Source organism: Furipterus horrens, unplaced genomic scaffold, assembly GCF_987537825.1.
Source record: "Furipterus horrens unplaced genomic scaffold, mFurHor1.1.pri manual_scaffold_8, whole genome shotgun sequence".
NCBI lineage: Eukaryota > Metazoa > Chordata > Mammalia > Chiroptera > Furipteridae > Furipterus > Furipterus horrens.
The window spans coordinates 38,490,178-38,514,964 of NW_028327178.1; the positions used below are offsets into that span (position 1 = coordinate 38,490,178).

Genomic DNA, 24,787 nt, shown 5'->3' on the forward strand with positions numbered 1-24,787 from the left:
CAACGTAGAAAATTGGAAAAATTCAGTAAAGCACAAACAACACTTATAGAGATAGCTATGAACATTTTTCCTTAAATGGTAATGGGATGCAGTAACAGTTTTGTCAAGTGCGTTTTTCCCTTCTTCCACTTTCTACTTTTTCACAACTATTGCCCATTGTTTCTCTGCAGGTGGTCGCAGCCCCCGTTGACTTAGTTTCTCCTCCAAGGTCATTCTGCCAGTCGGGCACCACGCCGCCCACCTCCAGTAGGCCCAGCCCTACCGAGGCGCGACCCCCTTAAGAGCCAAACACGGTTGGGGGGTTGGTCCCCGTCCGATTGGTGGAGCTCGGAGCCACGTGGCGGTCCAGGCGGTGGCGGCTGCGGCGGCGGCCCAGCTCCGGCGTTATCCCTAAGGCGACCGCGGAGTCCCAGGGAAGGGCTGCAAGTTGACAGATGTGCATAAGCAGGTGCCTGGTCGGCTTCACCTTTTGTACCTGCTACCCGGCTTTTTACCTCACGAACAAGGTGAGGGGAGCGGGCGCGGGGAAGCGAGGATTCCACGTGGGAGATTTGAGTCTCATAACTGTAGGTGCAACAAATACAGCCTGCAGCTTATCTGTGTTTTTCCTGATGGTGATAGAAAAGAAATCGACTGTAAGCGGGATGCTCTTTTAGAAATAGCATTTGTTGGACTGTGCTGTACCGTTACCCGTCCTGTAAAGCGTTCTGTATACTTCCTGGTTAACTGGAGAATTTTCAGAAACTCAATTTTCGGCAGTGTGGACTACTTTTAAGGGAAAGAAAGCAATTGGCTCCCATTCCCTCAGGGAAGGAGGAATAGGGAAATCAAGCGGACACACCCTGCTTTCTCTTCTAATCATGCCCCTGCCCCAGAATCCCACAAGATTCCAGAAGCCTTTAAATAGAAGAGATCAGCCTAGCTCAGCCTCATACCACTGATTCCCAAACCGATTTTTAAAAATATGTTACAGAATATAAAGTTTGGATTATAGTTATTGTTCATTGTTGTATCCCTCGGGCCAAACTCAATATCTTGTATATGGTATGTACTTCATAAAATTTTGCTAGACGAATGATGAAGGAAGAGAAATTATTGGATTAAATGACATGAATAAAATTTTATTGCCACTTATATATATATATATATATATATATATATATATATATATATATATATATATATCACCACCCCTGGCACTTCCAGTATATCCAAGAGTTTTTCGTGGAATTATTTTTAAAAATGATATGCAATTGTAATTTTTCTAAAGTAATGTCATGAAATCCTTTTTCTGAAGAGGCAGAAAAGCAGTGCCATCATGTTTTTGTTTTGTTAGGAGGGGGAAGCTGGCCTTGGGTTTGGCACATGTAAGGAATGTTGGCTGGGGTGGGGAATTACCCCCTATCCTGGACTCCTGTCTGGACACCAAGCCAAAGTGGTGATACAGGCCCAGGACCACTTTCCCCAATATACGTCTCTACTGCTTCATCTACCCTCACCCCCCCAAAACCTCTTGCTCTCCAGGAAAGCGCCTTTAACAAACAGCATTCCTTATAGTGTCTTAGTATGTGTGGATGTCTTCAGTATATTCAGAGGATGCTACTGAAGCCCCCTGCTCCTGCCCAGTTGATTTTTAGTTATGGTGATTGGCCTGTAAGGACCATTAACACCTTTTTGCTGTGGGGCAGAGATGGATTTGCACCCTTACTCTACTTACTTGGCCTTTGGGATTTCAATCTCTCTAAACCTAAGTATTTTAAATTTAAAACGGGATTAAATTTCCCCCTTCATAGGGTGGTCACAAGGATTAATCAATATGATGTTTGTACAGTGATTGGCTGAGTGCCCAACCTTATGGTACATGCTCCATAAAGTAAGTGGTAGTTACTCTAGGAGAGGGAAGGGAGGAAGGAAAGACTGTTTTGCTTACAGTATGACACAGTAATTATTAGCTTTTAACAGATTTGTTTTTTCCTCATAGGACAGGGAGATAAACTAAAAGATTTTTTTGTAGCATTTACTCAGGAACATGTGAATTTGTGAAATCTTGGCCTTTACATTTAACTATTTTAATTTGTCTAGCTAACTTGATGAATATATTGATAATGTTACACTTTAAAACAGAATGACCTTTCTTTAATTTCTATATGATCATCAGAAGAAGCAGAGTAAAATGTCTTTCATGATAGCCCACAAGCCTGGCATTGGTTAGGAAAAAAAAGAAAAGTGTATTTAAGCAAAAAAATCCTGCAGGCAGACAGTGTTTTAGATCACTGAAATTTATACCTCTTCTGGATGTACATTTGCATCTGTGGCATTGTTTTTGTACTTATTGGGGCACCACAGCATTTCATAATTAATGTGATAAAGATTGAGTACCTTCCATGTGCATCATCTCAAGGTGCCACATAAATATAAACGAAATCCTTGTGTCCCCTGGAATATCTAATCTAAGCAATAGAAATCACATTCACTAGGGCCCTCAGAATTTAAACAATGAACCGAAGACATCCTTCTGTATTTTCCATGATCGTTTGGTTGCTTTGGTTTATGGGTGTTGGGAAGTGTCAGGAACTAGATGGAGAGTAGGAGAATAACAGCAGAAGGCAGAGAGAAAGGGAGGTGAGGAAATTGTTTAAAAAGGAAAGAGGAGGTGAAGTCAAGAGCGATGGAGAGCAGATGCGAGACCCAGGTAGGGGTAGGAGAGGTGGTTCATAATGGGACTCTGGCAGAGACCTAGTAACGTTCAGATTATGCTGTTGTTTCATCTTCTCAACCAGGACAGTCTTGCTTCCTTCCAGCAGCCAAGGCAACTGGGCTGGGACCAAACAGAGGCCAAACGGGAAAGAAGCTGTGTAGTGGGCACCCCACGGATATAGTCTGCTACATCTAGTCTCTGCCAAATGAATTTTTTTTGAATTAGTGAAGTCCTTTTGTGTCTACAATAGAGGATCTTTTCTTCAAGTGTTTAGAATACCCTATGCGAGTTTATTTTCATATTTCTCTGTAGTTTTCTCCTCAAATTGTTTCCCTCTCTATATGTATAAAGTAAATTCATTAAGAAAATTCTGTACATCTTAGTTTCTTACCTTAGTCTCATTACTGTTTAAAAGAATGGTGGAGGCCCTGGCTGGTGTGGCTCAGTGGATTGAGCACTGGCCTGCAAACCACAGGGTCACCGGTTGATTCCCAGTCAGGGCACATGCCTGGGTTGCAGACCAGGTCCCCAGTTGGGGGCGTGGGAGAGGCAGCCACACATTGATCTTTCTCTCTTCTTTCTCCCTCCCTTCTCTATAAAAATAAGTAAATAAAATCTTTAAAAAATAAATAAATAAAAGAATGCTGGACTTTTGTTTGAAGTTTGAACAGCAAGTGCTCTGGCTTTCCTGGCTTGGCTGGCCCAGCCAGGGTGGCATGTTCCTCCATGCTGTGGGGAGGTTCTGGTGGGAACCAGACCTAGGACCCAGGCAGCCACCTGTCCTTCCCCTCACAGATATTAAGCCTTCACTCGGGAGACAAAGTCCACATCCTTTCTCCTTTTAAAGGCTCTCACATTGCTCCTCCTTCTTCCTTGAGAAATTCACTGCTCTTCTTCCAAATGGCATTTTGCTCTTTCTGAGCAACACTTTTCAGTGATCTGAGGATTGCTGAAAGAAGAAAAGTTTAGGACTTAGATACCCTTTGTCAGAGATTTCTTTGTTTTTTTCACTGTTCTTTAAGAAGGTGAAGTGAGAACTCCAGCATTTTCTGTCTCCCCCATTATCAAGTACAAAGCTCAGCACACAATAAACTAAGTCAATATTTGTTATTTTTATGAAGGTTGTTAAGGATGATTCAGGCTATGGCCAGATATTCACTCAGTGTTTTCTCTATCTCTGTGTTACAATGAAAATATCAGGGAAAAGTGGGAGGAACATATAGAATTATGTGAGTAAATAAACCAGAGTAGAATGAAGGTAATTTCTAATAAATATACACCCGTGCACAGGCAGTTAGCCAGATGGTGACATTTAGGAACTCATACAAGGATAATTATGGGTCGGGTAATTCATCAGGGAAAGATAGATGTGTAAACTTGCCCAGCACCATGCTATTCCATTTTTTAGACCATGTGAAGAATCAGTAGAGTTCTCCCTAAAGTCATTTAATGATTTTAGGCTTTTAAAAAATTCTTAAAGTGTTTAATAATAGAAAAATAGCAAAAGATACCCAGAAGGACACAACAAAATCCCCCATTCATAAAGTGCTATAAATCTGATTAAAAGACAATAGAACTATAGGTTGACCTTAGCTGAGTTGTTGTTTTTCTTTTAAATGCTAAAGCACAGCAAAAATTGTGACACCTAGCAGAATCAGTTAGAAAAAAATTCTTAGAATGCAAAAACCAAACAAAACCCTAAAAATGGAAAACAGGACAGACTAGGATGCACTTCTTATTTGAAGAGAAACCAAGAAGGGAGTTGAATTCTTAGGTCAACTGGACAGTAGATAAAGTAGATACCCTGAGAAAACAGACTGTATTCAGGGGTTCGTCTGGTTTTCTCTGGAGTTGCTACAGTTACAAAATGACACTTCTGGCGTCTGGGAAGATGCTGAGCTGTCAGTCGCTGCTGTCCCACTCTACCCATGGGACCAGTTGCATTCCCCAACTGAGATGTTCAGGCTTTCCTGGTGACTCTGGGGAAAGCAGACCCACTTTATTTAGTATGACCTGGAAGGTCTTTTTAAAAATTTTACTTATTTTTTGCCAGTGTGTGATTTTGGTGGGGAGAGGATGGGAAAAAAGACCTTTTTGAAACTCGAGTGTACTTAAGTTTCTTTGGTAGGGATTTCTTTGATTGTGTGGTCTATCAATTCTCTATAATTTGAAAATCTACATTAATCTGATATTTGTTTTTCAGTATGTCCTGTCTGTCTTGAAATTTACCTACCCTACATTATTCCAAGGGTAAGTGTTTTTTATGCTCTTTGTATACATTTATAGGAAATGTTCAACCATGATCATTAAATGTTCTTTACAATATATGTTTAAAAATTTTTAAATGTATTGGGGTGACATTGATTAATACAATTATATAGGTTTCAAGTATACAATTTTATAATGTATCTCTATATTGCATTGTGTGTTTACCACTCAAAGGCAAATATATGGTGACAGATATTACCCTTTATCTTTAAAATATTTTTAATGCCTGCATAGATTTTTCACCAAATAGACATACTGTAATTTATTTAGCTGTTCTATTAGAGGGCATTTAAATTGTGTCTCATTTGGATGGTATAAACACAGAGTTATCAGGTATTTTTTGTGTTTAACTGCCTAATTACCAACTATTTCTTTGGCATAGATTCCTATGTAAGAAATTTGGGTTAAAGAATTTGAACTGCCTTAGTATTCTTCTTGAATATTAACAAAATATTTTCCAAAATGTTTTACCAATTTACATTGTCACCAGGTTGTATATGAATGTTTCTATAATATTATTCTCAAACCATGACTATTTTTTTCTTCTCTCTGTTGATTTCATGAGCCCCAAATGGTATCACATTATTTTACTTATCATATTTTAGATTATTCATGAATTGGACAGTTTTTTTATGTTTATTGCTCACTTATATCTTTTTTTTTTTCAGTGAATTTTCTTTTTGTTCCTTTTACCCTTTTGTTTTTACAGGAACTTTAGTATTTTTCGTAGTTTAATAAATTCTTCATATTTTAAAGGTGTCACTCTTTTGTTCATTATGTTTATTGGAATTTTTAATTTTTTTGCAATTTGTTATTTACCTGTTTATTTTGTTTATAATTATTTTTATTATTTAAGTATTTTAAAAAATGACATAATAGAGAATTTATTATTTGAACATAAGATGAAGCAACAGAGAGAACGTGAGATGAATCCAGTGTGTGGTCTTGTGACTGAGGGATGCTGCTGTTAGAAAGAGGATAGCCTTGGCTGGTGTGGCTCGTGGATTGAGCACTGGCCTGTGAACTAAAAGGTCACTCCCCTGGTTAAATTCCTAGTCAGGGCACATGCCTAGGTTGCAGGCCAGGTCCCTGGTTAGTGCAAGAGAGGCAACCCACACATTGATGTTTCTCTTCTTCTCATTTTTCTCCCTCCCTTCCCCTCTCTTTAAAAATAAAATAAATAAAACCTTAAAAATAAAAAACAAGCAGAGAAAGAAGATAGAAGGAAAGATGGCACAAGGTCAGGTCAGTAGTCTAGGTATTCTAGAGCATGTGGTGCTCTGATACTCCACGCTTTTCTTTTTCACCTCATCCCCCCATCTTTTCATTTTTCAAATGTTTTATTTTTATGTAGAAATGTATATTATTGTTTCTTTTGTGACTCACAATTGCCTTTACATTTTTTCTTCTCCATCACAATATTATGTTGATATTCACCTACATTTCATTAAAGCTTTATTCAATTCTTGCTCATTGTCAGTTTATTTTAGTGTATGGTGCCATGTGAAGAAATCATTCTTCCCCTAATAGTTTCATTTATTCTGGCTCCATTTATCATGTTTTATTGTATAATACTTCCTTTGCCTTTGGGTTGTTAAAATAATATGTATTGCATTTTTCTAGGGTGTATTTTTTATTCTCTTGGTAATAAATTTTTTATTTAGCTTTTTTTGAAATTGTCTTGTTAATAAGTTTCTTTAGCTTTTTTTTCAGCTACAGTTGACAAAATATTTGTTTCCGGTGTACAACATAGTGAATAGACATTCATATAACTTACGAAGTGATCACCCTGATAAGTCTAGTGTAGGGTCTATTTTTGAGTACTTATTTGTCAACTTTTATGAAAAAGGGCTATGCTAAATTGTTTTACTTATTATAGCATTTAAATATGTGGGAGAGCTCTTCCTCTCTCATTTTTATTACTTTTTTAATATTAACACAAATGCAAACCAAAAAGCAGGGGTCATGATCTTAATGTCAGACAAGGTTGAATTCAGGACAGAAAACATTAAACAAGTGAGGACAGATATGTATTATGATGCTAGAGCATGCAATTAAAATGAAAATAAAATGATGAATATCTATACCACTCAAACAACAGGGCATCATCATTTATCAAACAAAAAGTGCAGGAATACCAGGGATAAATAGAAACATCCTAGTAGTAGGAGACGAATTTACTGCTACATTTTCATGACAGTTCCGTTGGACAGACAAAAATGTTCATATATATATTAATTTTATTATTTATCACATATATATGTATATGTGCTCTACAGAGAAGGAAAACTCTGACTCCAAAAAACCTCCGCTGCCTTGCGGCATACCTCTTCAGGGGAAAGGCTAAGGGAGTAAACCCCGACAGAAAATCTGGAGCCGGAGTCCCTAAGGCGGTTTGACGTTGTAGTCAACACCGGCAACTCCTGCGGCGCACCTGAAACCAAGCTGTATTGACTCCGTCTTTCCCTTGGACCCTTCAGCTGCGAAGAGAGGGGGTTCTGCTGCATGGGCAACAGCAGACCCTCCATATCACCCTGCCCAGGCTCTGTAGCTTCAGCTCCACTGGAGAGGACACTCCAGCGTCATCGCAAGATGTCGATTCAACACGGGAGGAGACAGATACCGTGTCACTCCCGAGTCGGACTGCACAGCCATTCTCGGTGGTGCAGATAGACTCTTAAGAAGCTACACCATCGTCTCTCGAGACGGACGGCTGCCGACGATGTATATGTGCTATATATGTGTATATGTATATATATGCACTAAGTAATAAAATTAATACATAAATATCAAGCACTGTATCTTGAAAATGAGATTATATTCTCTTTTCAAATGCCCATAGAATACTCATCATGAATATAGTGAGGTACACAGTAGGGTAGAGTAACTCATTCTACAAATATTTATTGGTTGTATACTATATGCCAGGCACTGTTCTAGATACTTCTAGACATCAGTGAAGAAAACAAATATCCCGGTCCTCATAGAGCTTTTCTCTTTTGCTTGTCCCTTAAATTTACCTGCAGTGAACCACACTCCCTATCCAGTTGCCCCACTCATATACCTGTTAGTTTTCTTGATTCCTCTGTTTCCTTCATCCCTAACAAGCTATTAACCACCAGGACCTCCTAGACATGGTTAGAATCTGTCTACCTTATTCACCCAGTTGCCCTTTCCTGGGCCACTGTCATCTCTCAAATTACTCTTAACAACTTCCAATGTGCTTTCTGGCCTGTGATCTTTCTTTTCTCAGAGACTCTCTCCTTTGTAAAGAGACGGAGCTTTCCCAAATGTAATTCTTTGTTGTGGGGGCTGTCCTGCACATTGTGGGAAGTTCAACAGCATCCCTGGCTTCTATTCACCAGGTGCCAGTAGCAAGCTTTTCTTCCCCTATTCCCAGTTTTGACAACCAAAACTGTGTCCAGATCCTGCCGAATATCCCCTGGGGAGAAAAAACATGTGGTTGAGAACCAGTGCTCTAGACCAAGCTGTCTGTTCTGCCTGTCCTTCAGTGAAGGTGTCACAAAGAAGACTTTTTTTTTTTTTTTTAATATATATATATATTTTTTTAATTTTTTTAAAAATGTGTTTTATTGATTATAGTGTTACATTTGTTCCAAGAAGACTTTAAAACTGGATCTGATAGAATAAGCAGGTGTTCACGAACACACAAGGAGAAGGGAAAAACATTATGGGACAAGAGGACAACAGGGGCAAACTCTTAGAAGTATGAAATGGCCTGGCACATTCCCGTGGCTGTGGGCTGCTCATTGTGGCTGGAATGTGGCTGCCGGTGGCAGACAGACAGGAGCAGATCCTGGAGAGGGGCGGGTGCAAGTTTCAGAAGGCTTGTGTGTCACACACAAACGACTTTATCCTGTAAGTCAGGAGTTCTCAACTGTGGTGTGGCAATACATAGGTGTGTCGTAATCATTTCTGAGATAGTGTTTCAAGTTGTAACTAAAAATAGGGTTTTAAATTTTATGAATGATTTGCCTAAAAAAAAAAGCAATTAGAATGAAACAAGATGAAGTTATGTCTGTAGTTTCCTCTCATTCATTTGGTTATTTTGCTGTGCTTTCTGCAGTGGAAAAGGGTATGTGTGTTTATTTTATAACATGTGCTCCCCTAAACTTGGCATGCTGAGGAAGTGTGTCTTACATGAGCTTCATGATTCCAAGTATGTTGTGGCAGAAAGAGGCTAAGAACTGCTACCTGCAGCACTGGGAAGAATTGACCATTTTAATTTTTTTATTTAAAAAAATTTTAAAACTTATTGATTTGAGAGAGAGAGAGAGAGATGGAAACATTGATTTGTTATTCCACTTATTTATGCATTTATTGGTTGATTCTTGTAGTAGCCCTGACTAGGGATTGAACTTGTAATCATAGTGTATTGGAACAACGCTCTAACCAACTGAGCTACCTGGCCAGGGCAGAATCAACCATTTTTAGCACAAACAAGTGGCATGATTAACTTTGCATTTTAGAACAAATCCTTTGGCTTCAAAGTAGACACTGGATGGGGGTGGGACAACCGTGGAAAGACGGGACTAGTGCTGTGATTCAGCTGAGAGATGATGAAGGTCTGAAGTATACAGAGGCATAAGGGATAGAAGGAAAGGATTCAGCTTTTAGAACTGTTACGTGGAGAAAAATCAATAGGATTTTGCAAGTAAATGAAGGAGGTGAGGATGGAGGAAGGGCTAGGATGACATCTAGAGTTCTGGTTTGACTGATTAGGGATAGGGGAGGATGGTCAGCACGGGAGGGGGAAGTTTAAGGTAATGTTTTAGGCATGTTATATTTGGGAGCTTGTGGGGGATATGGGTGAGGAGGAGGATTTGGGAATCATCAGTGCAGAGGCAATGGGAAAAGAGGTGGGTGTGAGTGAGATTGTTCAGGGAAAGTCTAGAATAAGAATACCAGTGTTGGCACTTAATGGTACAGCTGTATTCAAGGGAGTAAGTAGAAGTTGGGAAGGACAGGTCTAAGATTGGGATGATAATTAGGAGAGAGTGGGAGAAAAAAAAGTCGTAAAAAGTATTGGATGTGTCTGTGTGTCAGTCGACAGATCTTCCAGGGTTGGATGACTTTTGAGACCATGTCACTATTAAATTCAGGTTGGAAAAAAAAATAAAGAAAAATTAAATAAATTAAAAATGGCCCTTATTCTTTTCAGGTGGCAGATGTTAATTGGTGGACTTTTGCTTCATGTGTCATGGAAACTGGGCTGGGTGGAGATCAACAGCAATTCAAGGTAGAAAACCTCTTCTGTGCTTCCTGAGTCATACCTGCTTCCTTTTTACATTACTTAATTTCTTAAGTTTCACATTGGGAAATACGGATGTTTATTTGAGTTGTGTGGTCTTTCAGCTTCCTTCTACCCTTGAGATACAATGATTTTATAATCAAATAGTACTTGAGCAGTGTTTTCCTGGTTAATAATACCACTAATATAATATTACAATTTGTTGAGATATGCAGGCTTAACCTGGCTTTGTTTTAGATCATAGGACCACTATGAATGAGTTTTTAAATAAACTTTATAAAATTTTAGTAAGTTTTTATTTTGAAATTATTTCCTTATAAAAGAATTAGAAGTAGTATAAAGAACTTCCATAGTCTTTGCCAGATTCCCCAATTATTATTTTACCACACTTTTATAAATTTTTTCTTTTTATATAATAATAAAATATTTTTCTGAAACATTTGAGAGTAAGTTTCAGATTTCAGAGGTAGATGCCTCTTTACTTCTAAATTTTATAGCATGTATTTTCTAAGAGCAAGGACAAAGTCAGGAAATTAACATTGATGCACTACTATTATCTCATCTATAAACCATATTCATATTTTGCCAGTTTTCTCAGTAATATCCTTTATAACCCTCTCCCCATCCCCATTCTGATCCAGGTTCCAATTTATAGCATACATTGCATTAATTGTTATGACTTTACTAAGACAGCTTTTCAAATATACTTAAAAGAAATCTCAAAGCCTATGACATTTTTTAGCCAAAATTATAATCTGAATTGGCTATTCATTTCCTGCCTCATCTAGATAAATTCTCATGATTCTTTGAGAACATCATGCCTTGCCCGAAATGATGCACAAAATTAGAAGAAAATGAAGTTCAATTTTATATGAATAAGATAAATATCCCAACTGAATGATCTGGCCACATCATATGCCTTGTGGTCCAAGTTATCTTCCCAGCTTCCCCAGTGGTCAGGTTGACTGCTTATTTGCTAAGTCATGCCTATGCTTGGCACCCAATACATTGTGGTGATTTGATATGTGTATATACTGTGTGAGATTCCTACCATTTAGTTAATTAGCATGTCGATCACCTCACATATTTACCTTTTTATAGCAAGAACAATTAAGTTCTATTCTCTTAGTGAATTCCAATTATATAACACAGTGTTATCAACTGTAGTCACTATAGATCCTCAGACCTTATTCATCTTATAGCTGAAAATTTGTGCCCTTTACCAACCTCTCTATTCCCCACCCCCAGCCTCTGGCAACCCCTTTCCTACTTTCTGTTTCTATGTGTGACTTTTTTAAGATTCACATGTAAGTGGTACCCTGAAGTGTTATATTTGTCTTTTCTAGGACAGGATTTTTGACCTTTGACACCTGCAGGTCATGCGTTACCACCTCGTGCATAGTCATCTACTGGACTCATGCTTTATTCCAGACCACACCTCACGTCACTGTCAGTTGTGTCAGTACAGCCTCCTCTGGCCTCTTCACAGGCCACGCTGGCAGTAGGAAATGTAAAACTCCCCAGACCTGAGATCGAACGTGTATGACTTACACATTAGTTTGGATCTTGAGTCACTTGTGGACTGTGTACTGGCAAGGTGCTTGTACTGGAATTTCTTTTCTCATATTTATTAGAAATGATATCCATATGTCTTCTAGCCTGCTTCACTTAACTATTTGGGGACCTGGACAACTTATATTTCTTTTACATTTTTCTTTTTTTGTCTGTATCTCTTCATACTAGTATCTCCTCTGTTCTCTGCTGTCCCTTCAGCCTGTCTCCAAAGGCTCACTGCACCTCAGCCTTGCCCTCTCAGGGGAGGGTGAGGGGGCCTGCGACTGTGGGGAGGGGAACCGCTCTGACGGGAGGCTGCAGGTGGCAGCTTGAAGATGGCAGCAGGGCTCAGGCCTGAACAGCAGGGCAGGAGGATAGTGGTCTTTTACAGGGCACTGTGGGGATTTGGGAACTTTTCTTTGTCGCCCTTGTTGGCCTTTAGGGATTGTCAGAACACCACTCAAGGTGACAAGATTTTCATTTCAGCATGAAATGGGGTTACCTGTTGAGAATCTCAGGCCAGTAAATGAAATGGGAAATGGGAAGCCATAATGATGCCAAGTGGGAAGAACCACTTATGAAAGTTCCCTGAAAATTGAAACTTTCAGAAAAAATAGTAACAGGGTCCTTTCTGTTTAGCCAGCAACAGTGCCTCATGTATGAAGCCTTAGGCATCCCAGCTGGTAAGTTCCAGAGGTTGGGACTCAAGCTATAAATCAGGAGTCAGCAAACAAGAGACAGAGAATAAATATTTTAGGCTTTGTGGGCCACACAGCCACTGTCACAACTACTCAGCTCTGCCTTTGTCACATGAAAGCCGTCATAGATGGTACGTAAGCTGACAGGATGGTTGTGTACAAACAAAATGCTATGTTCAGAACTAGGCAGCAGGTGGGGATTTGACCCATGGGCTGTGGTTTGCTGACTCTTAAGTTATGCTCTGTGACAAAGAGTATCATCATAGGGTTCTTGGTTTCGAGTAATATTAGGGTTGAACTTGGTCAAGGGCGTGTGGCCTTCTGTGAGTCAGAGAAAGAGCAAAGAAGGAAGGAGAAAGGTCTAAAAAAAGGAAAAAGGAAGGAGAAAATGGAATAAGACTTTGCGGACCACATTCACTAGGAATCACCCCCTCCCCCCCAAAAAAATTAACTCTAGGAATCTTCTGAAGGTATTGAGTTATTCTATCTAGAAGTCCTTGTAAACTATAAAACAAATGTTGACTTTATGATTGTAAGGTATTACTATTTAGGCAATGCCAATAATCAACATGTGAACCTTGGTATTTTGGTCGCTTGTTATTTTCATGTTTGGAAACAGTTTATGGGTCCACTGGGTGTCAGTATAACACAGAGAGTTTTCAAGAATTCAGCTCAAGAAGCCCTCCAGGCACTCACTAACAGATAAACCAAGTGTTTTCAGGAAGCAGATGTTCCCTCAATAATGCACGCTCTATTTGAAAAACAAGTGATTTAATTTAATTAGCCTTTAGCTCAATAATCACAGTTTTATAAGTCATGCCAACATTTTACATGCTTCCTGTAAAATGCTTTATTCATCAGGATTCCTAGGGACAATAGACTGTGTGCATTCAAAAAGCAAGTCCACAATTCAAACAAGATGCAATATTTGTGCTTATACATGATGTGAGTTATAAATCATAAGCCCTGTAAGAATAATTATGTTTCAGCACAGTTTTCAAACCAGACCCTGTGACAAATAGTCCTTCAACATGGATTGCAGTCTACAATTGAAGTCTGTAACCTTTCCCCCAGAAGTTGCCGTGAGATCCCTTTCTATATACACATGCACACACACACAGATATAGACACACATATGCATACATAGACACACACAGAACACACTCACTCACTGGCTCAGCTGCTCCTCAGAGGCTCATGCATCACAAAAACCCAAGGTTATGCCAGGATCACCTCTAGATTTAATTTCATCTTGCCTCATTTGTTGGCACAAAGGGCAATGTAAGAAAAACCCTCATGGGAGGTCCAAATGGTTCCACCTTATGAATGAAAGTTGGAGAGAGAAAGAGTGCATTAACGAGTAGTATGTGCTTCCTTTGTTCCTATTGTGGAGATCATTGACTATTTTAGAATAATAGTGTTAGAGCTGCAAAGGAGGATGTCTTAGACAGTGTGGACTGCTGTAACAAAAATACCCTAGACTAGGTGGTTTAAACAACAGAAATTTATTTCTCACAGTTCTGGATCCTGGGAAGTCCAAGATCAGGGTGCCAGCATGGTTGGGTTCTGGTGAGGGCCTCTTCTTGTTTTTCAGATAGCTGCTCTCTTGTGTCTCATAAGGGTACTAATTCCATCATGAGACCGCCATCATCATGACCTAATTTCCTCCTAAATGTTCCACCTCCAAATACCATCTGGAGTTAGGGTTTCAACATGTGATTTTGTGGAGGACACAGACATGTAGTTCACAGCAGAGGGTGAGTCATTATAACCTCTGGAAGGCAACTTTTTAACCAGTTACAAACTTGAATGCATGTTTCTTTGAACAGCAGTTGTACTTATGGGAATTTATCCCAAATATTGCAAAAGCATCATGAATGTAAGAAAAGAATATATTCAAGGATAACCATTACAACATTAGAATAGTTTAAAAATAGGGTTAACTTAGCTGTGCAGCAATAGCTTAGTATTTAATAATTAATAAATTAAGAATGATTTTTTGACATGGAAAGGTGTTAAGCTGATTATAAAGCAATATTATTGAAGTGCTTATATATGGGCATGTGGCATTGTTTGGAAGGAGACATAACAAGGTCTTAGCAGTGGTTATTTTGCATAGTGGGATTGTAATTGTAATATTTTTCTTGATCTATTTTCAATAACTTATAGCATGGATAGGTACTACTTTTTAATAAGACAACCAAAACAATATATAGATGATATTACAGAATTGTACACCTGAGTCCTATATTATTTTATTAACCAATTGTACTCCAATAAGATCAATAAAAAAGAAAAAGAGATAAATTATTATAGAAAATAAAATAACCTGCATTCCAAGATTCTAAGTTCATGTCTATTGAAGAAAAATATGTTTGTTTTTTAATGCAGTTAGTTTTTTGTTGTCGTAGTTATAGGTTATAACATGATTGCTATAAATGTTTATTGAATTTGAAATTGTTTGAATTCCCCATTAGGGCCATTTCAGAGAGGCAGCTGGCAGGATGTAGGTAATTTTTACTCTTGCCCGTGCCCTTAAAAATTGAGTAGCTATAAGCATCAGCAATTCTGTTCAGGGCTTGAGAAAAGCTGATGAAGAAATGTGAATTAGGGTCATGACTGGGGTTTCCTGATATGTTTTGTTTCTGTTGTTGTCCCCTTGTACCAATCTAGAGGGAGAAAGGTAATAAGTTATAAAAGTAATACATGGTGATTTAGCCAACAAATATTTGAGTGTCTATTATGAATATGCCAAGCATTGTTCTAGGTGCTGGGGGCGCACAGTGAACAAAGCAGGCAAAAATCCTTGCTGTCAATAGCTTACATTCGAAGTGAAGGAGACAGACAAGAAACAAATGCAAATGGCAGTATATGATGTGCCAGATGGCGATAAGCGTGAAGAGAAATAAAGCCAAGTAAGGGGATAGATACGTGTGACCGCGTGCGAGTGCCAGTGGTTGTGTCTGGGGGTTGTTATTTTATATATGGTGGGTAAGAAGGACTCATGGACAAGATGACTTCATGAGCAGAGATCTGAATGTGTGAGACTGGGCCATGCAGGTGTCTGGAGGGAGAGGGTTCCAGGCAGAGAAGGCAATAGCAAACTGAGGTGCTGGCATCTCTAGTGAACAAGGAGACCAGAATGCACTTATTCCACTTGTAAATGAAAACATCTTGGATACCTTTAAACACCTCAGAAAGTTATTTTTTTAAGATTTTATTTATATGTTTTTAGAGAGAGGGTTAGGGAAGGAGAAAGAGAGAGAAACATCAATGTGTGGTTGCCTCTTCTGGCCCGCAACCCAGGCATGTGCCCTGACTGGGAACCGAACCAGCAACCCCTTGGTTTGCAGGCTGGTGCTCAATCCACTGAGTCATACCAGCCACGGCTCAGAGAGTATTTTTTAAACTTTTGATAAGTGTAGCCAAGTAGTACATACATACCTCCAGAAATATACCAATTTATATATCACAGCTATATATGAAGGAATTGATTTCATGAACCTTATATTAGATACTAACTTCAAAAATTTCTAGTCTTGGAAAAAAAATTGATATATCATTGTCTTAATTTAAAGTTCTTTTATTATTAGGGAGGTTGAACAACTTTCTATATGTTTATTGGCCATTTTTATTGTGTGTGTGTGTATGAGAGAGAGAGAGAGAGAGAGAGAGAGAGAGAGAGAGAGGGAGGGAAGGAGAGAGGGAGAGAGAGAAACATAAAATTATCTGGTCTTGTCCACTGATTTTTAGAATTTTTTTATACTTATTTTTATTGTTTATTCTATTATAGTTGTCCCAATTTTTGTTCCCTTTTGCCCCCTCCACCCAACCCTCCCCTCTGGCCCACAGTTAATCCCCTTGATTTTTTGGGAGAGAAGAGTTGATTTTTTTTTCTTATTGATTCATAAGTACTCGCTATACATTAAGGATAGTAAACTCCTGCCTGTTTTATATGTTGCTAGTATATTTTCCTGGTTTGTTAATTATCTTTCAATTTTCTTTATTGTATCTTTGGCTTTTTTAATGTAGGTGGATCTATCAGTCTTCCTTAATGGCTTCTGTTCTTGGGGTTATGTGTAGAAAAGCCAGAGGAGAACTTTTATTGAGTGTTGTTGTTTTCCATGTGCCATGCATTGCCCCAAACACTGCATATTCATTCTTTTGGCTAATCTCAATAGCTATCTTGAGTATTATTATCCCCATTTTATAAATGAAAAAAACTAAGCTGAGTGCTTATTGTGAACTAGCCTTAGATTTGGGATATAAATCAACTAGCTTTAGAGTTGGGATATAAACCCGTATGAAAGTTTGATCATAAAGGCACATTCTTTCTACTGCACAAAACCTTCTGTCCTGTGCTTCTGCCTCCCCACTCCTAGATGCCCTAGATGACCCTTGGATGACCCCAGCCCTAGGTGACTGACATAGAAGGAAGGGCACAGCCCAGAGAAATGTGTGAAGCCTGTCTATTCCTTAGAGCTACTGGTTAAAGTTAGTCAGCTAACTGGTGGGACGTTCCTTGGGAGTGAAGAGACCTAACTATTCTTTCCAATGATGTGCGTAACCATGTCATTGTTATAAGATTATATGCTCCAGTGCCCAAAACCAGGTATGATTTCCATCTGTGATTGCTGCATCTCCCTAGAAAATAATCCTCAGTAATGGTGCCTGAGAGCTAAGTAGGATTTTAAAGTTACAGTTTTATTTCTTCCTGAAGAAATGATGTTTTAAAAATATGTGAGAATGGCAAAAGCACAAAGAAGCACCACCACCCTTGTGACTCATGTCTTTACCTCGTTTCCACAAACATACAGAACACAGTTGTCATGTATTTTATCTGCCCCAGCAACTGGTGAAAAGTCTGACCCCTCTGCGTTGTGATTATAGCACCTTAACAGTGGTGGAAACCTTGTAAGGCAGAGATCTGCATTCTAATTCCTGAAGCAGTAAGTGTGCACAATTGTTCAGATTATGTAAGTGCAGCTGTCAGCTGACTCCACTCCTTGCAGCAGGCTCTCTGCTGGAAGGAGGCCTGATTGTGCACACCCATGACTGCCACAGTCTGTTTGCTGTCCGTCTGTCCCACTCGCTTGTAAATGTCATGAGATCAATGTCTAGAATTTGGGAATAAGTTTGTGACAAAGCCTTACCAAACCTTAAGAGACTCTTATTGCTGAGAATAATGAACCAAGGGGGAAAATTATGTTGAACAAAATATATTTGAATTTTATCCTCAAAACTGGGGGTTTGGGGAATACTGGAAAATCAAATGTAAGATACATTTATAATGCCTTCTTGCTCACTAGAGAACAGAGGAAGGTTCCTGGATCCTTACATCCAATTCTCTACATGCACCTCAAGTTTGTAATATTCAAGACTGAGTTAATAATTTTCCCAGTCAAGCCTTTTACAGTTTTTCAAACATTAGTGCACCACCATCCATCACTATTCAAACTGGAAACCTGGAAGTCATCCTTGGTGTCTTCTGTCCCTCACCCCATAGTAGAAATTATCTCCAAGTTCTATTTATTTCTCAAATTGGTCCATTCTCTTCACCTCCATTATCTCTTGTCTGGACCACTTGATTGTATGCCTAACTGATCTCCTGCCTTCACATCACCAACCCCATTCCAATCTATTCTTCATACTGCAGCCAATATTTTCAATATGCAAATTCGATTATACGAAGTCTGTCCAGAAAAAGCCCAGCCATTGTTAATATAACGAGAACAGTTTGTGCAATATTGATGTAACCTGGCAGCCAAGGAGGGTGGCCTGGAAGGCACATGTGGGAACAATGACGATTTCACTGTACTAGTTAATGGGGGTGGTAGACACAGTTGAGTGAGCATGTGTACTGTATGGCTGTCACATTCAAAATGAATGAGCAAGTACAGAACGAATCTGCATCAAATTTTGTGTCCCTTGTACTCTCTACCCCACTCCTTATGCCCAGTTTAATTTTCGATTTCTTCTCAAACACCACTTATTTAAGAAAAGTTTCCCTATCCTCACTGATTAGGTCAGATGCCCTTATGGTTTAGCATAATCCTTTAGCCTCCTTTGTAACATTTATCAGTGTAATATTTTACGTACATGGTTCCCACCTTTCTGAAATTTACAGTTTGAGGGATATGGAAAAATTAATAATATTTACAGAAATTCCATTATCTGACTTTGTCAGACGTGTAACTCGTCTGTTAATTGAAAGATAAATCTGGGAATCATCTTTTGATGAAACAATCTATTTTGCCTTTGATCAGATTTTTATTCAAAATTAGCTGTCCAAAGTGATTGGACCTTTGTGGAATAAACAAATTTAAGTTTATGCCACAAGCTTTTCTTCTGTGGGTTTCTTTCCTGTGGGCTTCTCGGTTGCTAGGTTCTTGGTAGTTCCGGCCTTTTTTTGCACCAAAGGCTTCTTCTGCTTCATCCTTCCAACAGCCTCCTTCCCTTCCTTCTGTATACCAGGCTTCTTGCCTGGAACCCCCTTCTATCTGATTTGGCCTCTAGTGCTGCTGTAGCTCTGTCTACCTGGAGCTCGTGGTTTTTGGTCTAGAGAAGAATAATGTTCTGGAACATGGTCTTTGCATATCAGTTTACCTTCCATGATTCTTAGGTTTTTCGGTGAATTCTTCTTTGGGAGTCTGTGATGAATTATGCATGGTGCCTGGAGGGCTCTTTGGATCTCTGGGCTTTCCTGCTAAGGTCTGTATTGAGCATCTTATGCATGGGAAGGTTATAGTTACTCTTGAGAGAGGCCGCTTTATGCCAGGTGCCATAAAGACCATCTAACTTGTAGAAAGCATTTTCCATCCAAATGCAGAAATGGCCCACACGCCCACCAGGAAAGTTTCAAAATGTTCAGTCTGCCTACATTAAGCAGAGTAGTTCTGGGGATGTTTCTGAAGGTTTTGATGATATTGTTGTTCATGTTATAGGTGATACAAAGTCCCCTATGCTGGACATCACAATGGTGTCTCATTTTGCCTTGCCAGCTCTCACTTGCTGAGAGACATGGGCCTTTTTAATATCATTCCAGGCCTTAAGTTTCTTAAGAAGCAAAACAGCCTTCTTAGTTTCTTGTAGCCTTCAACTTTACCTTCAGCCACCAAAGGAAGTTCAAGAACTTCCTCAATGTGATGACCTCTAGACAAAGCCAGCGCTGGTAAGACCGAGGCAGCCAGGGCAGAGCAGAGAGCATGTTGCTTCTGTGTTGTGTCCACTCTGCGACGCCAACGGTGCCAGCTTTTTGTTGGTGCAGACACGTGGCCCCCATGACACATTTTCCAAAAGCACTGTGGCCAGAACAACGAGGCCCACCTCGAACTCCGGGAATTCTAGGCACAGCTCTGCCACAACTCAGCTCTGGTTTCATGACCTGCCATTTCATTGACAGCACAGAGCTGTCTATTGGGTTTGCATAAGTCAGTGTGAACAAAATCCACAGTATCTGGTGGAACGGGAACCTTGAACACAGCAGGCAAAGTGACAGTTTTGCCAGGCGATTCTCCCTTTTCAGAGTACATGGATGTCAGTGGCTGAGCACACGCCAGGATGTGGGGAGGAGAGGTCGCACTGCTCTCAACCTGGGGGCTCCCACAGGAAGAGGAACAATCTATTTTACTTTAAGACGTAGAAATATGCGTTAATTTGCTAATCTTTTGGTAAGGCTTTTCTTTTAAATATGGATTGTCAACTAGTATTCCCTTGAGTCTTTTCATGCATAAACAACACTTAACATTTACTCTGATTTTTAGTAAAATGAGAACTTTGATTCTCTGAAACAACATGGATGCAGAATCTTCTGAATTTTTCATTTTTTCTTTTCCCTCTATCCTTTCACTCTTGTCTTGCCCGCATCTGGTTCGGCAGCAGATTTTCCTAGTGATTATTTGTTATTCTTTTTTGTTTTAATGATAGTATTTATTTCTTTTTAGAGAGAGGGGAAGGGAGGGAGAAAGAGAGGGAGAGAAACATTGATGCGTGAGAGAGAAACATCAATCGGCTGCCTCTCACACACTCCCAACTGGGGACCTGGCCCGCAACCCAGGCTGTGCCTTGACTGGGAATTGAACTGGCGACCTTTTGGTTTACAGGATGACGCCCAACCCACTGAGCTATACCAGTCAGGGCTCACATTTGTTATTCTTAATAGCAGCTATAGTTTTATGTTGGTGTGTAGTGGAGGGAAGGCAACTGTCTCACTGATAAGAGATTGTGGGCTGGGCCATGAAATCACTCTGCAACCAACCATCTCTGCAGGTGTCTGAAGTTCCACCATTAGTGCAGCTTGCTCTGACTGCACCCACCTTGAAATGGACCCTGAGTCAATGATGGGGCAGAACACAGGCCTGAGTGCCCCTGTGCCTGGCTCACAGGCCCCATATTTGGAGCCAAATGCTCACACAGCTGCCCTGTAGCATCTATCTCCCAGAAGTTTTTTTAATCCAGCTAGGCCCGTGCATATTTTTTCTAGTTAAATTTTGTGTCTTTGTGTTTTTAGGAAGAAGGGTGAAAATGCAAGATGTTTCCTAGCCATGTTTTCTTTTCCTCCTGTCCATGGCGGCTCAGATACCCTAATGTCTCTTGGAGTACCTGACTCGGCAGGAATTTTCTTTGTTTGAGAGGGAATGGAACACAAATGTCTGGGGCCTCATTAACCTTGCATTCCAACGTCCCAGGCCTGCTGCAGCTAGGCCAGCTGCCACTTCACCCGGTGCCCTCCTTCCTTCCTTCCTCATCAGTGTTCCCTGCAGTCTATGCTCTGGGCTTCTTTCCGGTGCATAGTGAGCCACGGGCCTGGATCCTGGCTCTGTTGACCCATAATATCCAATAAAAAAGCTTTTTCCTGGAAGAGAAACACTTGGCTGATGTTACGTTTGACCCATTAGGTTAGGGATGGCATCTCCCTTTCTCTGTTCACCTTTTGATTGGAGGTGCAGACATCTGTTATTGCAGCAGGACTGGTAATATCCCTCAGATCATCAGCCGTTTGGTCTGCTACCAGAGCAAAACCATGTTGTGTTTGCTGCTTGTCTGTTTATATGCCAGTGTCTCATTAGATAATGAGGTCCTTAAGGGTAAAATTCAAAGGATAGTTAACATCTGGGGCTTTATCTAGTCAAGGAACAAGTATAAAGGACCCATGGACATGGACAACATGGTGGGGATTGACTGTGGGAGCAGGGTGGGTAGGTGGGTGGGGCAGGGGAGAGCAATGGGGTAAAAATTGGGACAACTATAATTGAACAACAATAAATTTTTTTTTTTAATTGGAGGCTTTAGCATCAGGCAGATCTGAATTCCACTTCTGGCTTTGCTATTACCAGCTATTCCAACCATGGCAAATCAGTTCAGTTCTTTGCACCTCAGTATACTCATCTGCACAGTGGGGGTAATAACAGTAATACTTCCCTCATGAAGTTGTTGTGCAGATTTAAAAGGTTTGGGGTAGAAAACATTGAACACAGTGCCTGGTTTGTAGCTAGTACTCAACAGATGTCAACTGTGATGTTGCTGTTGATAATAATCCTGGTGCTGTCAGCACCTTCCAAGCTGCTGTAAGTGTTTGCTGAATGAATGTCTACAGGAAGTAGGGTTTAAAGGCCTTACAAGAGAGTGGAAACAGTTTAATGTCATGTTGCCTGGGAAGTTGTATAAAAGCAGGTCTGACCATAGATGGAGTGCCTGCTCATGCTAATAAAATTAGCAAAGATCATTTCTTGAGCAGGCATCATCCCAGGAGAGCAGTTCATTGAGTTAGTCGGGATTATTATGTTATGTCCTGCTGGAATGGTTTCATTTATTTATATCTTCTATTAGAATAATTCTGGGAACTTGAATTAGTGGACTTGAATGCATTTGTAACTGATGAGGGGAAGCAAGTTGCAGCCTCAGTGATATGCACTCTACGTAAAAACTGGGATTTTGCTTTTCTTGAGGAGAGCAAGATTCCAAACTGTAATGAAAAAGCAGTTCTTGGTGTGGCCACAATTGAATCAAGTCCTTAAAGATTCCTGGAACCAGCATTCCAGGTTAATGGTTGAAGAAGTCAGCACATGGCCTCCCTGCTCAAGTTCTAGCATTCCTTTATTTTTCAAGTCTGTCCTTTGACACTGTGGTTCCTCTTGTTGTGGAACCACAGAGCTGTTTGATATATTGCCTAGATAAATAGCCTTTTACAATTTTTAATAATTTGGCATAAGTTCAAACCTCTTGGCTACTTAAAATTCTAAGAATAATGTTCACTTTCCCCTTTAAAAAATTAGATTTTTTCTCTCTCCCAACCTGCAGGAAGGCCTTTTCCATGTCTAGCTTATCTGTGCCCTGTTGTGGGATCAGTGACACTAGGTGGGCAGCAGAGTGGCGGGCTGTGGGCTGATGGCTTTGTTAGCCTCCATCACTGCCAATACATACAGACTGTGTCATACTTCTTGAGTCACTCAGGGATGTTGAGATAGCTGCTGTCACTGTATTTGGTGCATCTGAAGGGTAATATCTTCCAGCTATGTCTTTTGGACATAAAATAACAGAAGTATTTGGGCCTCTTTTCTTCTTTCTAGATCTAATGTTTTGACATGGCTTCCCGCTTCACTGCTGTTTGTGGGAATAATCTATGCTGGTTCCAGAGCGTTGTCCCGACTGGTAAGTGTTAGAGGTTTTGGGGGACAGAGCTTCTCTCTTTTGCCCCTTTGCCTTTTAGCTTATTGCACCCAGATCAATGGGGAACAAGGCATGAGCTTTAATGACCGTATAGCTGGATTAGAGAACAAACCTTAGACTTGAGGCTAACCTGGAGCCTTTTATTTCTTCTCTCTGAATTGAAGATGGAGAGGCATAGCGACATTTGTGGAGCCTGTCACAGAGAGGGACAGCCTGCTGTGCCTGAATATAGGCCATCCTCAGGAGCAAGGAACGAGCCTGCTTCTCGCTTCTGGGAACCATACCCCTGCCCATTGGTAGCGTGGTCTGGGGTGTGCTGGGTTCAGTCATGGATGTACATGCCGGGCACAGAGTTGATACCCAGTAACAAGGGGAGGCTAGTAAAAAAGTCTCTATCCTCAGACTCTAATCTCCCCAGGACTGAGCTTCTCAAAGGGGGGAACGGTGAAGAACTTACTTCTTCCAGTTTCATTATATGGAATTCCAAAGATTTAGTTATTTTGCTATCAGAAGAGAATCCATTAATACCACCATTAACCAGAGACTCAGAGCACAGCTTAAAAATCAATAATTGTAGAAATGCCTCTTCCTGTTTTTTTATCTTGACTACTGTTTTTATATATATAAGAAAATGATTGCATTTTTGTTTTGGAGAAATGCAAATTTTGCAAAAAACAATTCAGTCCTTTTATGTGAAGTGTATTGTCATATTTGTCCCTTAGTTCTCAGATATGAAAACAGTAAAAAACAAACAAACAAGATCTGTCTAATTGGATAACAATATTATAGTTAGGACAGCTCCAAAGTCACATAATAGTGGTTGAGAATTAATAGCAGTAATTTACAAATTAAATCAACATTTGTTTCATGATTTACAAGCTTATGAGCTTCCCAGCTACTAAAGCAGATGGGGATGATGTGTGCGGTGGGGGAGAAACATCCTGGGTGGGCCTAAGAAATGACCCACAGTGCATGTTGGTGCTTGGCCCAGAGCAGCAGGCCTGCGCTGGCCTTGGGCTGCCTCTTCTTGATTCTGTCAGATTCCTGCAGGTCTGCTGCCTCACTTTCCAGTCTGTGGCCTGCAGAGAGTGCTTCCTGTCCTACAGCCGGGTATAGCATTTGATAAAAAACAATGTATTGTCTGCAGGTCTTTAAAATTTTTATAGGATCTGGGTAGTTATTAATGCTAGAATTTTGAAGTTTGAATAACTAAAGTGTTGTGCTCATAATAACAATACTTTTTATTTGTACAGTGCTTTTTCATGTTTCCAGAGAGATTTTTTTTTTTTTTTCCTGTATCTCATAGTCACCTGACAGGCGACAGGTGGGGCCAATGTTAGCCACCTGACAGGGAAAAGAACTCAGGTGTGGAGAGTCTTGGTCGTCCGCCTCTGGTTCTAGATAGTGGCAGCTCTTCTGACCTTTTGCCTTTTCAGATTTGTTCTTTAGGACCAATATATATGGATTTTAGAATAGGCCTAGGGTATAGTAGTCATGCATAAGTTCAGACTCTTGGTTGCAAGTGTTGGAAGGCTCATAAACTGGTCTAAGTAAAAAAGAAATTTACTGGGTCACAGAAGTGAAAAGTCAGAGGGTAGATATCTGCTTCAGGCAGGGCTTGATCCAGAA

General features: G+C 40.0%; 1 protein-coding gene and 1 pseudogene across 3 annotated transcripts in view; one reads left to right on the top strand and one right to left on the bottom strand.

The window, feature by feature from the left end:
* The first annotated feature begins 355 nt into the window (after positions 1–355).
* Positions 356–24,787, top strand: part of SLC35D4 (solute carrier family 35 member D4) — a 126,808-nt gene continuing 102,376 nt past the window's right edge. For all 3 annotated transcript variants that reach the window (XM_090285730.1, XM_090285729.1, XM_090285732.1), the window contains exons 1-4: positions 356–506; positions 4,902–4,948; positions 10,149–10,226; positions 23,059–23,140. In XM_090285730.1, coding sequence (XP_090141856.1) covers positions 435–506; positions 4,902–4,948; positions 10,149–10,226; positions 23,059–23,140 — 279 coding nt within the window. In that variant the 5' untranslated portion in view covers positions 356–434. The remainder of the gene's footprint in view (positions 507–4,901; positions 4,949–10,148; positions 10,227–23,058; positions 23,141–24,787) is intronic.
* LOC150002759 (large ribosomal subunit protein uL4 pseudogene) lies at positions 18,819–20,777 on the bottom strand (annotated as a pseudogene).